Source organism: Chenopodium album, chromosome 19 (genome assembly GCF_948465745.1).
Source record: "Chenopodium album chromosome 19, dcCheAlbu1.1, whole genome shotgun sequence".
Taxonomy (NCBI): Eukaryota; Viridiplantae; Streptophyta; class Magnoliopsida; order Caryophyllales; family Amaranthaceae; genus Chenopodium; species Chenopodium album.
The window spans coordinates 40,417,948-40,430,580 of NC_137852.1; the positions used below are offsets into that span (position 1 = coordinate 40,417,948).

The 12,633-nt window shown below is 36.1% G+C and overlaps 1 protein-coding gene and 6 non-coding genes across 7 annotated transcripts; all 7 read right to left on the reverse strand.

Moving 5' to 3' along the window:
• Positions 1-4,873: 4,873 nt before the first annotated feature.
• Positions 4,874-5,001, reverse strand: LOC145596353 (small nucleolar RNA snoR86). The gene has a single exon (XR_014103196.1). It is a non-coding gene; the product is annotated as a small nucleolar RNA snoR86 (small nucleolar RNA).
• An 84-nt stretch (positions 5,002-5,085) lies between these two features.
• Positions 5,086-5,212, reverse strand: LOC145596352 (small nucleolar RNA snoR86). The gene has a single exon (XR_014103195.1). It is a non-coding gene; the product is annotated as a small nucleolar RNA snoR86 (small nucleolar RNA).
• A 261-nt stretch (positions 5,213-5,473) lies between these two features.
• Positions 5,474-5,602, reverse strand: LOC145596351 (small nucleolar RNA snoR86). Its single transcript, XR_014103194.1, has one exon. It is a non-coding gene; the product is annotated as a small nucleolar RNA snoR86 (small nucleolar RNA).
• An 86-nt stretch (positions 5,603-5,688) lies between these two features.
• LOC145596350 (small nucleolar RNA snoR86) lies at positions 5,689-5,817 on the reverse strand. Its single transcript, XR_014103193.1, has one exon. It is a non-coding gene; the product is annotated as a small nucleolar RNA snoR86 (small nucleolar RNA).
• A 147-nt stretch (positions 5,818-5,964) lies between these two features.
• LOC145596354 (small nucleolar RNA snoR86) lies at positions 5,965-6,092 on the reverse strand. Its single transcript, XR_014103197.1, has one exon. It is a non-coding gene; the product is annotated as a small nucleolar RNA snoR86 (small nucleolar RNA).
• A 141-nt stretch (positions 6,093-6,233) lies between these two features.
• On the reverse strand, positions 6,234-6,362 carry LOC145596356 (small nucleolar RNA snoR86). Its single transcript, XR_014103199.1, has one exon. It is a non-coding gene; the product is annotated as a small nucleolar RNA snoR86 (small nucleolar RNA).
• Positions 6,363-10,302: 3,940 nt separating this feature from the next.
• Positions 10,303-11,514, reverse strand: LOC145594367 (uncharacterized). Its single transcript, XM_081650691.1, has one exon. The coding sequence runs from the start codon at positions 11,512-11,514 to the stop codon at positions 10,303-10,305; it is 1,212 nt and encodes a 403-aa protein (XP_081506817.1).
• Positions 11,515-12,633: the final 1,119 nt, after the last annotated feature.

Consider the following 12,633-nt stretch of genomic DNA (forward strand, 5'->3'; position numbering starts at 1 on the left):
AAAAGATTTGAACTCACAACCTCTAATTCAAGAATTAAGTATTTTACCACCAAGTTATGTGATTTTTTATCTAATCTTTTGAATACAAAATATTAATAGGTAGCTAATGACAATATGAACAACAAATTATATATATAAATATATATATATGATCAGTTCCATATAATAATTTGGGGCATCGTCTGGGCCCAAAAACTAGTTATATACTATATAGTGTCGTGTTCGTATCGGAAATAGTCATGTTTAAAATATCAACTTTAAATTAGTTCGGTCCGCTTCATTAAATGTGTCTTGTTGTATCATGCTCATATCATAGTTTTGAAGATAAACGGGTAGAAAAACATCAACATTAACCCTAATTTTGGTCTCAATTTATTTAGGAAGAAATAGTTTTCCTTTGTTTTTGTTTTTGTTTTTTTTTTTTTTTTTGAAAGAACAGAATAGTTTTCTTTCGTAATATAAAGTGACGTTAATAGATCAATTCAATATTACTAGGTCTATTAAGCGATGTAATTAATTGAAAACAGATACTCTATATTCTATAATCAGAATTCAGAATCTTTTAAAAAAAAAAAAAAAAAAAAAAATCTATAATCAGAAGTATGTTACAATTAATATGAATGTGAGAGTACTAGCAAGTTACAAATTAAATTATGTAAACCAGTGAATTTCCAAATTCCCAACTGGATATGATGGTGCCAATATAGTTAATAAGGAAAAGCTTTATGCTTTCATAGCCAAAAAAAGTGTCGGTGAGTCAAGAAAATGTTCGGCGCTTTTGTAATTTACCTCATGTCTTCTTTCTTGTGATTAAACAACAAAGTGGAAACCCACAACCTAGAAAACCTATATCCTAACCTAACGTTCAAAAAAAAAAAAAAAAAAAACCCTGAATTTCAAATTATGTAGGGCCCATTGTGTACTATGGAGGTTAAAGTCTTATAAATAGTTAATCAAAGCCATAATTAAACAGTAAGTAGCAGTATTAAATAGTATTAATCCATGCTTACTGCTTAGACTTTATATAAGACCTAGCTAGGTCATATGAGCAGATGCAATCCTAATGGCACTAGCATGCTGTGAGCTCAGGTTAACCCATTCGCCATCTCAAATTTGTTTTGGTTATTTTTTGTTCTTAATTTTATAGTGGTATGATAATTGATACTTCTTTTGGCAATTTTCATCTCAACTCGAGATAGCTTATGATGTTCTTTTTTCGAAACCAGCTTATGTGTTCATTTACTCACTCCGTTTCAGGTTATTTGCATAGAATAGGTTGGGCACATAGTTTATGGAACTTTGTAGGGTAGGAGAGTAAATTTTAAAACATTAAGTATAATTGATAAGGTGAGGGAGTAACAATAATGATAAAATGTTAATAATAATAGGAAAATGATAAATATAACCCTTAGGGCTATGTATAAGAAGCTAAAATAGGAATTTTTGAGGGGCAAGTGAAAATGAGACAAAATACACGTATGAATCATATGAAAAGGGAACGGCCTAACCGAAATAATAAATAAAAAAATAATAAGAATGTGTTGTAGATAACCCAAAACAAATGAAGTATATGTGAAAGTAACGACAACAATTTTCAGCATTTTTATTTACAATTGTGCATATGATACAATCGATATTATTAATGCTTCGTATGATGCTCATTGTCCTTGTATATGACGAGGAAATACAAGACGATCGGCCTGATCGACTAATTATGCACATCAGGTGGCAATATTTTATTGATTACTGAGATGCAAATTGAAGGGTGCTAATTTAAATGTTGCTTAAAAACTGCTTAATTAAACCTCACATGGCGGAATTCGATGTAAAATAAGGTACCAAATCACAAAAAAAACGGAGTTCAAATAACATTCATACAATTTCGCATTAATTAAAGCAGGTCAACAAGATATCAAAAAACGGATCTCATTTACATTTAATTTCACATTTAAACTTAATTCAATTGAAAAAATCGAATTGAAATACCTGGTATGACTTGATCAAGTATTGAATTGAAAAAATCGAATTGAACCTCAGATTTGAATAACATTTGAAGTGAGATGATCCCCTATTTCATCTTCCAAACTAACTTCAATATCAACTGACAAAATAAGCTCTGAGATGTGAATGTAAGATCTGATCGGCTCAGATCTGAATAACATTTGAAGTGGAATCCTCTTAGAAATGGGATGACAATGGAGGAAATAGCTAAATAAAAGAAACACGTATTTGGGATTAAAAGATAAAATTAGCCGTTTGCTTTGGTTCTAACGCCGTTTCTTGCGACTTTGATGAGCCCACATTAACGGCAATATTCCGTCAGTTAGCAAGAGAAGTACAAGTGAATATACGCATATTCTTAGGTGCACACTCATGCACCTAGAAATAGGTGTAACAACAGCACAATATGAATATTAGCTTTTTAGAAAGTGAACATGGGTATAAAAAATATGAACATTAGCTTTTCAAAAAGTGAACATAAGCATAAAAATGTGTGATTTTCGATTTTTTATGTGGTGACTTTGTGATTAACTTCGATTGATTAGGTTATACTACCTTCGTTAACATTTAGTTGCAACTTTGGGGTATTATTTGAGAGACATAAAATATTCCAAAGTTGCAACTAAATGTTAACGGAGGTAGTATATGATTTTCTTAATTCTAACGAATTGAATTTTATCTGATTTTCTGCCTTTTTTTTTTTTTTTTTTTTTTTTGTTTTTATCAATGAACATAATCATGCAAAATATGAACATATGCATAGGTTCCCTTAAATGTGAACACTAACTTTTCAGAAAGTGAACATAGGCATAAAAAATATGAACTTATGCATTTCAGAAAGTGAACATAACATTTCAAAATATGAACGTAAGCATTGATTTTCTTAAAGTGAATATAACCAATTAAAAGGTGAACATATATGTAAAAAAATATGAACATAAACATTTAAGAAAGGCAACATATGCATAAACAGATTTAATTAATATTTTATGAATAACACTACATATTTACATTATGATTTATGAATATATGAAATTATATATGAAAATATAAAATATTATTATGAATATAATGCATTTAATTATGAACATCAAAATTTAAAGAAATAAAAAATAATATGATTATGAAACATATGCATTATAAGTATTAAATGTTCATTTTTTTTTATGTGTTCATTTTTTATTATTAAATGTTCATTTTTTTTCATGTTCATATTCTTTTTTACTAAATGTTCATATTTGTTTACTAAATGTTCATTTTTTAGAGCGTAGTGTTGATTTTTTTTACGGTGTTGCACCTATCTAAGGTGCACAAGCACCTTAGACTAATTGGTGAATATAAAAGCAATATCTGGCACAGCGTGGGCCCACAAGGACAATTGATTGACAAAATTTTGCCAATCAGCCTGATTGACTGGTCTGGCTCGTATATGACTCTCATTTGAGAGAGCTTCTAATCAATGGTACCATCTACCATGTACATCCTTGGCAAAGATATGACAGTAGTCAATATGTTTCCTTGGTGGCAGCTATCTGAAGCAGGTTTTATGTTTTGTGTTGTTTAACTGAAAATATCATCCTTTTGTAGAGCAATGACACTATATTTTCCTCTCTACTCTTCTCCCGTCTTTCTTCTTTCTTCTTTCCATTTCGAAGATTAGTAAATCGTAGTTTACAGTTATGTTTTCCTTACAAAAAGTTTTTGTCAAATTATTCTCTATCTCGAGGTCAGTTTTGTCAAATTATACCTAAGCCAAGGGAGGACCAAGACCAAAACAACGAAAAGAACAAAAAAATGGAGCTAGAAAATGTGGGAGATGATATTAAACCACTTGAGCATGCAACAAGCCATGGTAAAGCGTTACAAGGACTATAGAGTATAAACAAGCTATACTACGTGTATATTAGCCAAAAATCACATTGGATGCTGTACACACTTACTACCTCCGTTAACTATTATTTGCAACAAAAGGGTATTATCTATGAGATATAAAATATTCCTTTGTTGCAAATAATAGTTAACGGAGGTAGTATAAAGAACGGTGGTACTCAAGACATGAAATTTGTACAAAACTTGAGATATAATGAGAACATAGGGTGGGCAAAATTGTTTTGATTATGAAGTATAGGGAAAGATGAATCCAACTACATAGTTAAAGGTTAAAAAGCACCATAAAACAAGTCAATTAAGAATACACAAAGTACATTACTTAAGGGCACTAATATAAAAGGAAAAAGAAATTTAAGTGAAACTGAGAGATCCTAAGAAGAAGACTGGCATCATAACTTCACATTCTGCTATTCAACCTCTTACTTCTCTGATGAGTTGGGTCCTCTCTTCTTGCCGAATCCAACAACTGAAATCGAAAGTAGCATAATGAAAACTAGAACAAGATAATCAAGCATACATTTTACTTTTAGAAAAATCAGTTTTGGCTACACCAAAGCGTAAATGAAGTGTGAGAAGTGTAGCAAAACTCCACAAGTAAGAAACTTTTCTTTCGTGTAGTCAAAATACCGAACAAGAGCTAATGAACAGATGAAATTCACAAGTATACAATTATATTATGGCAAGAGAACAAGATTGCCACAGAGAACACAAAGCAAACAAAATCCCCATCTACACAGCACTGAAACAGAAATTGAAAAAACAAAGATAATATTAAACTCCACCGATTGTTGCTCTCATGCCTTAGGAATTTCACAGATCCTTTAATTTAGAATGACAATCTAACACTGATATAAAACACCTGGTACAGATATAAACCTCCACACTAACCTCTCAAGCTTGCTGTTAATTGGGTGTAAAATCAATGATACAAAAGGCAAAGCAAATATGAACTCTATTGAACATTCAGCAAAGAAACAGACAAAATGCAGTGATTTGTTCGAGGCCACAATCAACACAAGGAGAGTTCGAAAGGCACGGAGAATCACCCTAAGTTTATATTGCCAACCTTCAATGCAAGATAGCACCATTCTAAAATTAATGACCTTGCTCTGCAAATTGGCATTTGTAAGTAATAGCACAAATACCATCTCCCCATACCCCAATAAAATAAGTTCTTTAAATTGAGCATAATGACATGTAGTAATTTGTTCGAGGCCATAATCAACACAAAAGAGTTCGAAAGGCACGGAGAATCACCCTAAGTTATTATTGCCAACCTTCAATGCAAGATTCCATCAACCTACATTTAATGACCTTGCTCTGCAAATTGGCTATTTCCAACAATGAACTCTACAAATTTAAACTCTTTAACAGCCTTTTTTAGGGGGGAAAAAAAACAAGACACGACCTATTCAAGACTGACATGGTTAAGTCAACATAAACAAACTGATATGCTATCAAGAACATTTTCTTTGCATACACACAACCACTATATAAAACACTTGATATGCATGGACTAAACAAGCAAAATATGCATCTTTGGTGACAAAGAAAATGATTGTGTTTAAAATGTGAAAGGCACAATGTAGTGATTTGTTCGAGGCCACAGTCGGCACAAGTAGAGTTCGAAAGGCACGGAGAATCACCCTATGTTTTATATTGCCTACCTTCAATGCAAGATTGCATCATTTTAAAATTAATGACCTTGCTCTGCAAATAGGCAGTTTCCTATCACTAGTAATGAACACATACATTACAAAAAATAAAGCTATAAATTTAGCTTATATAAACAGACAAAATGTAGTGACTTGTTCGAGGCCACAATCGACACAAGCAAAGTTCGAAGGGCACGGAGAATCACCCTAAAATTTTTATTGCCAACCTTCAATGCAAGATTGCATCATTGTAAGATTAATGACCTTGCTCTGCAAATTGGCTACTCTAAATAGGTAATAAACACATCCATCCCATAATTTTATAAGAAAGCATTATAATTTGTACCCCATTCTACTAAACACCTAAAAATAAGTACCCCATTCTAATGATTCTTTTCTATATCTGACAGAAAGGAAAACTGTAGTAATTTGTTCGAGGCCACAATCAACACAAAGAGAGTTCGAAGGGCACGGAGAATCACCCTATAATTTTTGTTGCCAACCTTCAATGCAAGATTGCATCATTTCACAGTTATGTACTTGCTCTGCAAATTGGCTACTTTAAACATATACTAAACACATGTATCACATACAAGTATACATACAACACACAGACTACATATCTAGTAACAAAGCGGATCAAACTTTATATGTGAACAAGGAAATGTCATTAGATAGAAAAGGCAAAATGTAGTAATTTGTTCGAGGCCATAATCGACACGAGCAGAGTTCGAAAGGCACGGAGAATCACCCTATGGTTTATATTGCCAACCTTCAATGCAAGATAACATCATTATAAAATCCATGAACTTGCTCTGCAAATTGGCAACTAACATTCACAACTAATCAATCACATCCTTCCCAAAACCACAAACTAACCAACAACTTTAGCTCAACAACAAACTTTATCAAACACAAACAAATCAATCAAATAAGAAAACCCATCAACCCATAAAATCAACACATTTATTGATCTTTACACTTTCCCATTTATTGGTAATTCCAAATCATATATTATACAATGAATGATATCAAAATACAAAATCAAACAACAAATCAAACAAACCCTAATTACAAAAGTAAGTTAGAGGAGAGAGAAAAAGGTTACCGGCAGTAACGAAACGGCGATTGTACTGCAAACGCTTGTGAGCGCGGCCACGTGGCTTCTTCTTCTTATCTTGTGAAGCAACCTTTGGAGTTTGACCTCTCACCTTACCGGCACGCGCCAATGAACCGTGAACCTTTCCTGTAAAACAATAACCATAAAAATAATCAAATTATCCGCCATTAAAGCAAGATTCAAGCTTTTGATTCATATAAAATGGAAAGTTTGAAGCTTTTGAAGATGGAAGAAGAAAGATTGAAAATTTACCCATGGTTTTTGTGTGTTGTAGTTCTGGTGCTGCTACTTTCGGGTTTTCTTTCTCCTTAAATGCGCCGGCTAGGATTTTTAGGGTTTCAGATTTGAGAAGAGATTTTAAAATCAATGATTATGAAATTGTAAGTTGGGCTTTAGGGTTTTGAAAGCAGTTAGTGGGTTATTTAGGTCCATTGATCATTTTGGATTGAACAGGCCTATATTGGGCTTACTCTAATTTTGTAGGGGAAAGAATAGTTCGATACATTGTCCACAGCTTCACAAGATCCACAAAAATTAGGCACCTTCTTTTGATCGTCTTCAGTCTAAAATCTCGGTTTTACTACGTTTGACACAATTAAACTTGCCATATTTGTCTGTATATAATGTTTTTTTTTTTTTTTGACAACAGCAGAAAGAAAGGAAAGCAACAAAATAAAAAACAGTCTAAAAAACATCAAAAATTGCCGAGTTTGCAAAGCTGCTTGCATTGGCCCGACATTGATTAGCTATATGGTGGGGAAGATTAACTTCTGTTCCGTCAACTTTAAGGATGATGCAGTACTGAAAAGTGCTACCAATCCTCATAATTTCTTTCATGGTCCAAAGATGTTGAATCTCCGAGGCCTTCTTATTCCTTAAAGCTGTGACTAAGAGAGCAGAATCAGTTAAAATTTTAATAGATCTATACCCATTTTCACTAGCCCACCTTAACGCAAAAAGACAAGCCCGAAACTCAGCCTGTAATGCAGAAGAAGCAATTCCTGAGTAGCCACCAGCCGCCCTTTCACCCACAGTACGAAGCTCTATTGACCAACCAATCCCAAAGCGCTTACTCTGTTTATGCCAAGAACCATCAACTCTAATAGTGGATAGAGATATAGTATCATTGAAAACTAAGGTATGATGTATCATTCCAAGAGAAGCTTGTAAAAAACCCGGAGGAGGATGAGATGCAATATTAGTAGTGGAGGCAGAGTTTTGGCATCTAGAATCCTCCTTGGTGAAGTCAAGAAGTAACTGAGATGCCTCTGTGAGGTGTCGAAAGAGACATCTTAGATAGCCATTATCATTCTGAAAAACACGCTTGTTCCTTGTCAACCAAATAGCCCATAAAGTAATCACAAAAGTTTGAATACGTTGGCTATGAATACCATCCTGACTATAGAAGAGCAGGATATGACTTCGGATCCAATTCTTAAGAGAAGTGGGTCCGGTAGGTCTTATGCAGTTCAGTATGTGGCAATTATCCCAAGCATACCGAGTTATAGAACACTCAAGGAAGAGGTGAAAACCATTCTCTTCCTTTTCTCCACAATAGTCACATAAAGATTCAGTGACAATTCCCCTAGATCGAAGGTTGGCTTTGACTGGAAAACCGTTAACAGCAAGTTTCCATAAAAAAATACGCCACTTGGGTGGGATCTCTAGATGCCATATAATTCTGAAGAAATCGAGATCTTCCTTTCTATGGGGGGGGGGGGGGCTCAGGCCGACCAGCCATATTAGCAAGAAAGGCATAACCTGTTTTAACCGTATAAGAGCCTGCTTTATGCCAAGACCAATATAAAAAATCTTCTTCTTCTTCTTCTGCAGGGAGATCGATGGTTAGGATTTCCTGTGCACTATCCCACTCAAACCTTTCTCTAATGAGTCTCACATTCCAGGAGCGGAGAGGAGAGATAAAGTCCTTGACTTTCCATAAAGAACTCTGTCTTAGGTTTTGGTTGGAGTTGACAACAAGAACTTTATTGTTAACCCAGGGGAAACTGGAGGCCAGGACATTATCCCCAGAACCAATTTTCCACGCAAAACCTTTTCTCATCTTCACAGAAAGAGAGTGCATAGTTTTCCTAACCCAGGAAAAAGAAATAGGAGGAGGCTTGCGCAAATCGGCAGACGGGCATAGGATGCAATCAGACTTTGCATTATATATTTGAGCAGCTAGCAATTGAGGATTTGTATGCATTTTAAGGATATTCTTAAACAAGAGGGCATCATTATAAGTGGCCGTCGCACGGATACCAAGGCCTCCCATGCCTTTCGGAAGCTGAATTTGATGCCTGTTCACCCAGTGGATACCTTTCTCTCCACTTTTAGCCCACCAAAATCTGGTGAAAAGGGAATCGAGCTTGTTGGAGATGGAGATTGGGAGCTTGCGGGATTTCATTACATGAGCCACCATACCCAAAAGAACAGAGTTAATAAGGATGAGTTTGGCACTATCCGAAAGCTTGCAATGAGCCCAAGAAACTATTTTCTTTTTAACTCGTTCAACAAGATCCACAAAAAAGGTCCTTTCTTTCCAGAAATGTCAATAGGAACTCCCAGGTGCTTACCCATATTGTCAATGATAGGAACTCGAAGGGTGGATTTATACAAATTAGCCATTTATGGAGAGATTGATGGGCTAAATTTAACAAAGGATTTAGCAAATTTAATCTGTTGACCAGAAGCTTTCCCAAATCTAGCAAGTATGTCTGCTATTGTTTCACAAGAATCTTGAGAGCATTTAAAGAAAAACATAGCATCATCCGCAAAAAATAAATGAGAGATAGAGGGGGCTCGTCTAGAAATTTTAATTCCACTAAGACAGTTAATGTCTTCAGCCAGCAATAGCATTCGAGATAGCACATCCATACAAAATAAAAATAAGTATGGGGATAGAGGATCACCTTGTCTTAGACCACAAGTAGGGGTGAAAGATTCAGAAGTCCTTCCATTGATAAGAGCTCTGAATGTAACCGTAGAAATACACTGAGAGATCCATTGGATCCATACTGGAGGAAACCCGTGTGCTTGAAGAACTTTAAGCAAAAAGAGCCAATTAACCCTATCATAAGCCTTGGACATATCAACTTTCAGAGCTGCAAAATGAGAAATCCGACTTCTAGAGTTGATGAAATGTAAAAGTTCCTGAGACATGAAGGTGTTATCCTCCATGTGTCTTCCCGGAATGAAGGCATGCTGAAAGTCCGTAAGCAATAGAGGAAGAATTGGCTTTAAGCGAGAGACAAGACATTTGGCAATACACTTATAAATGGTATTGCAAAGACTTATTGGCCTAAACTGAGAAGCCAACTCCGGAGTATCCAATTTAGGGATCATGACCAAAAGAGTAGAGTTCAACTCTTGAAGGAGAAACCCCGTAGCAAAAAAGTGTTGGACACTCTTAGTCACTGTAAAACCCACTGTTTCCCAGTTTGATTGAAAGAATTCCGAAATACAACCATCAGGACCCGGAGATTTCGAGCCTTTTAAGTAAAAAATTGTCGTCCTGATTTCTTCAGCCGAAAAAGGTAAGCATAAAGCTTCACATTGAGAGGGAGAGAGAGAAGGAAAGTGAAGTTGGCGAAGGACCAAATCAATATGTTCAGCTTGATCGGGATCAACAAAGGGTTAAAACACATCCTTTAAAGAGATCACAATGAGATTAGAGACTTGTGAGTGGCCCTCTACGCACAAGTTATCCTCCGTTCTAAGAGTGATTATTTCATTCCTAGCCTTTCGTAGTTTAACTTTGTTGAAAAGTCGTTTAGAAGGAATATCTCCTTCCTTTAGCCAGTCACATTTAACCCGTTGTCGCCAATATTGGAAGTCCAGTTTGCATTGTGGAATGACGGAATTAACACGATCAAGATAAGTGTAGGCATCATTGATAGAGGAAACATTCTTACCAAGAGTATCTAATTCATTGGATATCTCCCTCCAATTAATACCCCATAATTTCATATGATTAAGGCACCATTTTTGAAGAGCATTTCGGATTTTCCTCAACTTCCGAACTAAACAATAAGGGTAGGAACCACGAACATTATTCACATTCCATTCTGTGTCGATGATGTTTTTCACTTTTGAGAGACCCAAACACCAAAGCTCAAGTTGATACGGCCGATTTGAGAGATTGATTGTTGGATCCGAGTCATAAAGAATGGTCGCATGATCAGAAACTAGTATAGGCTCATGGACAATACGCCCATTAGGGAATTCCTCAAACCAATCCGGAGTGACATAACCCCTATCCAACCTTTCCAAAATCAAGTCCGAGTTAAGTCTATTATTAGTCCAAGTGTATCTAGGTCCCGATAAAGGAACATCAAGAACTCCATTAGAAAATCTCCAATCAATAAAATCATCCACTCCTCTAATTGAGTGATTTCCCCCCAATTTATCTTCTAAAAATTCTAATTGGTTAAAATCACCCATTAAAAGACATTTTGGGTAATTTTGGATAATAAAAGAAAGTTCATGCCAAACTAAGATCCTATCCTCAAGAGACGGAGCACCATAAACAAAAGCTACATGCTTAATTTCATCATTAGGATCAACAATATTACATAGGATGACATTGTTTGAGGAGAAAATACAAGTCACCAAAGAACTAGACCAAACAAAAACCATAAGACCACCCCTAGTACCTAAAGCATCAACTCCAAAAGAGGTAGTAGGGGAAAACAAATCAAGTAAAGGTATAGCTACATCTACATCCACTTTAGTTTCCGATAGAAATAAAAACATAGGTTTTTTAGTAGTAACAAGCCACACAAGATAAGGACGAGTAGGGGCGTGTGGATCGTTGAGTCCCCTACAATTCCAAGAAATACACTTCATAAAGACATCGGGTGTTGAATCGATGCAGCAACCTCATCATTTGGAACTAACTCGGGGCAAACTAACTGTTGGTTGGGTTCCTAATCCATTCCCATAGCAGAATTCATCGTATGAGCAGTAAAAGAAGAAAATCTCAATTTTTTCATATTACTTGATCCTGTTGAGTCCAAAGAAGAGGAGGGAGATGGCGATTTGCGCTTCCTTGCTCGATCTAAGATGTCAGCATCCACCTTCAATCCCCATTGACGAGCCATATCTTCATAAGATATTGCTTTTGATTTGAAGACACGCTGCCCAGAAACATTGTTGCGCCATAAAGAAAAAGCCCCTTTATCCGACCACCTGTTTAGGGTTTTCAAGCGGTTCTTTTCACCCCACCTGAGATCCGAGAAGCTTCCCCTAATATTATTGCCTCCCTCAGATTGAATAGCGCAGCCAATAGCAATTGATTGCTCAGAGTCAGAGCTGATGACATGAATTTCTTGCGGCTCTTGCCGCGGAGAATTGAAGAGATCATCGACCCTAATAGCAGCCACCGGCGACACCGGCGTATTAGGAGGGTCAAATTCGGTCAAAGGTAAGTTTGGAAGCCCACCACCAAAGGTTGACGGAGAATAAGGAAGAAAAGGAGGTTGCGAAGCTCGTTGCCATGGATGAACACGAGAGCCCGAAAGCCGCAAAGAACGAGCTAACTGTTTCCCTGCTTGATTAAAACAGTTAGCAACATTTGTAATTTCATTATCAGAAGGCGAATTAAGAGTGACAGTAGGTTCCGACATCAAATTTAAAAGTTGTAAAGAAGGTTGAGGCAAGCTCGACGGCGGTGGCGCCGCAATGGAGAGGTTAGGCAGAGCCGCCTTGCCCTCAGCCCTTCTTCGACGGTAAAAGAGAGTTGGCCTTGATGACGATTCTCCGACTTCGAATTTCGAGGTTTTAGGAGACAAAATAGGTGCCCTGTTCACCAAATTAGCAGAAGACAGAGGAGGGGCTAAACTCGGAGAGACGAGTTGGTTCAAATTCAAAGAAAGATCCGGTGCTTGACCCACCACACGAGGGCATTCACCTGAAGAAACATTCACAATATAAGAAAGCAAGTTCACAGAAGAAACACGAGAAGAG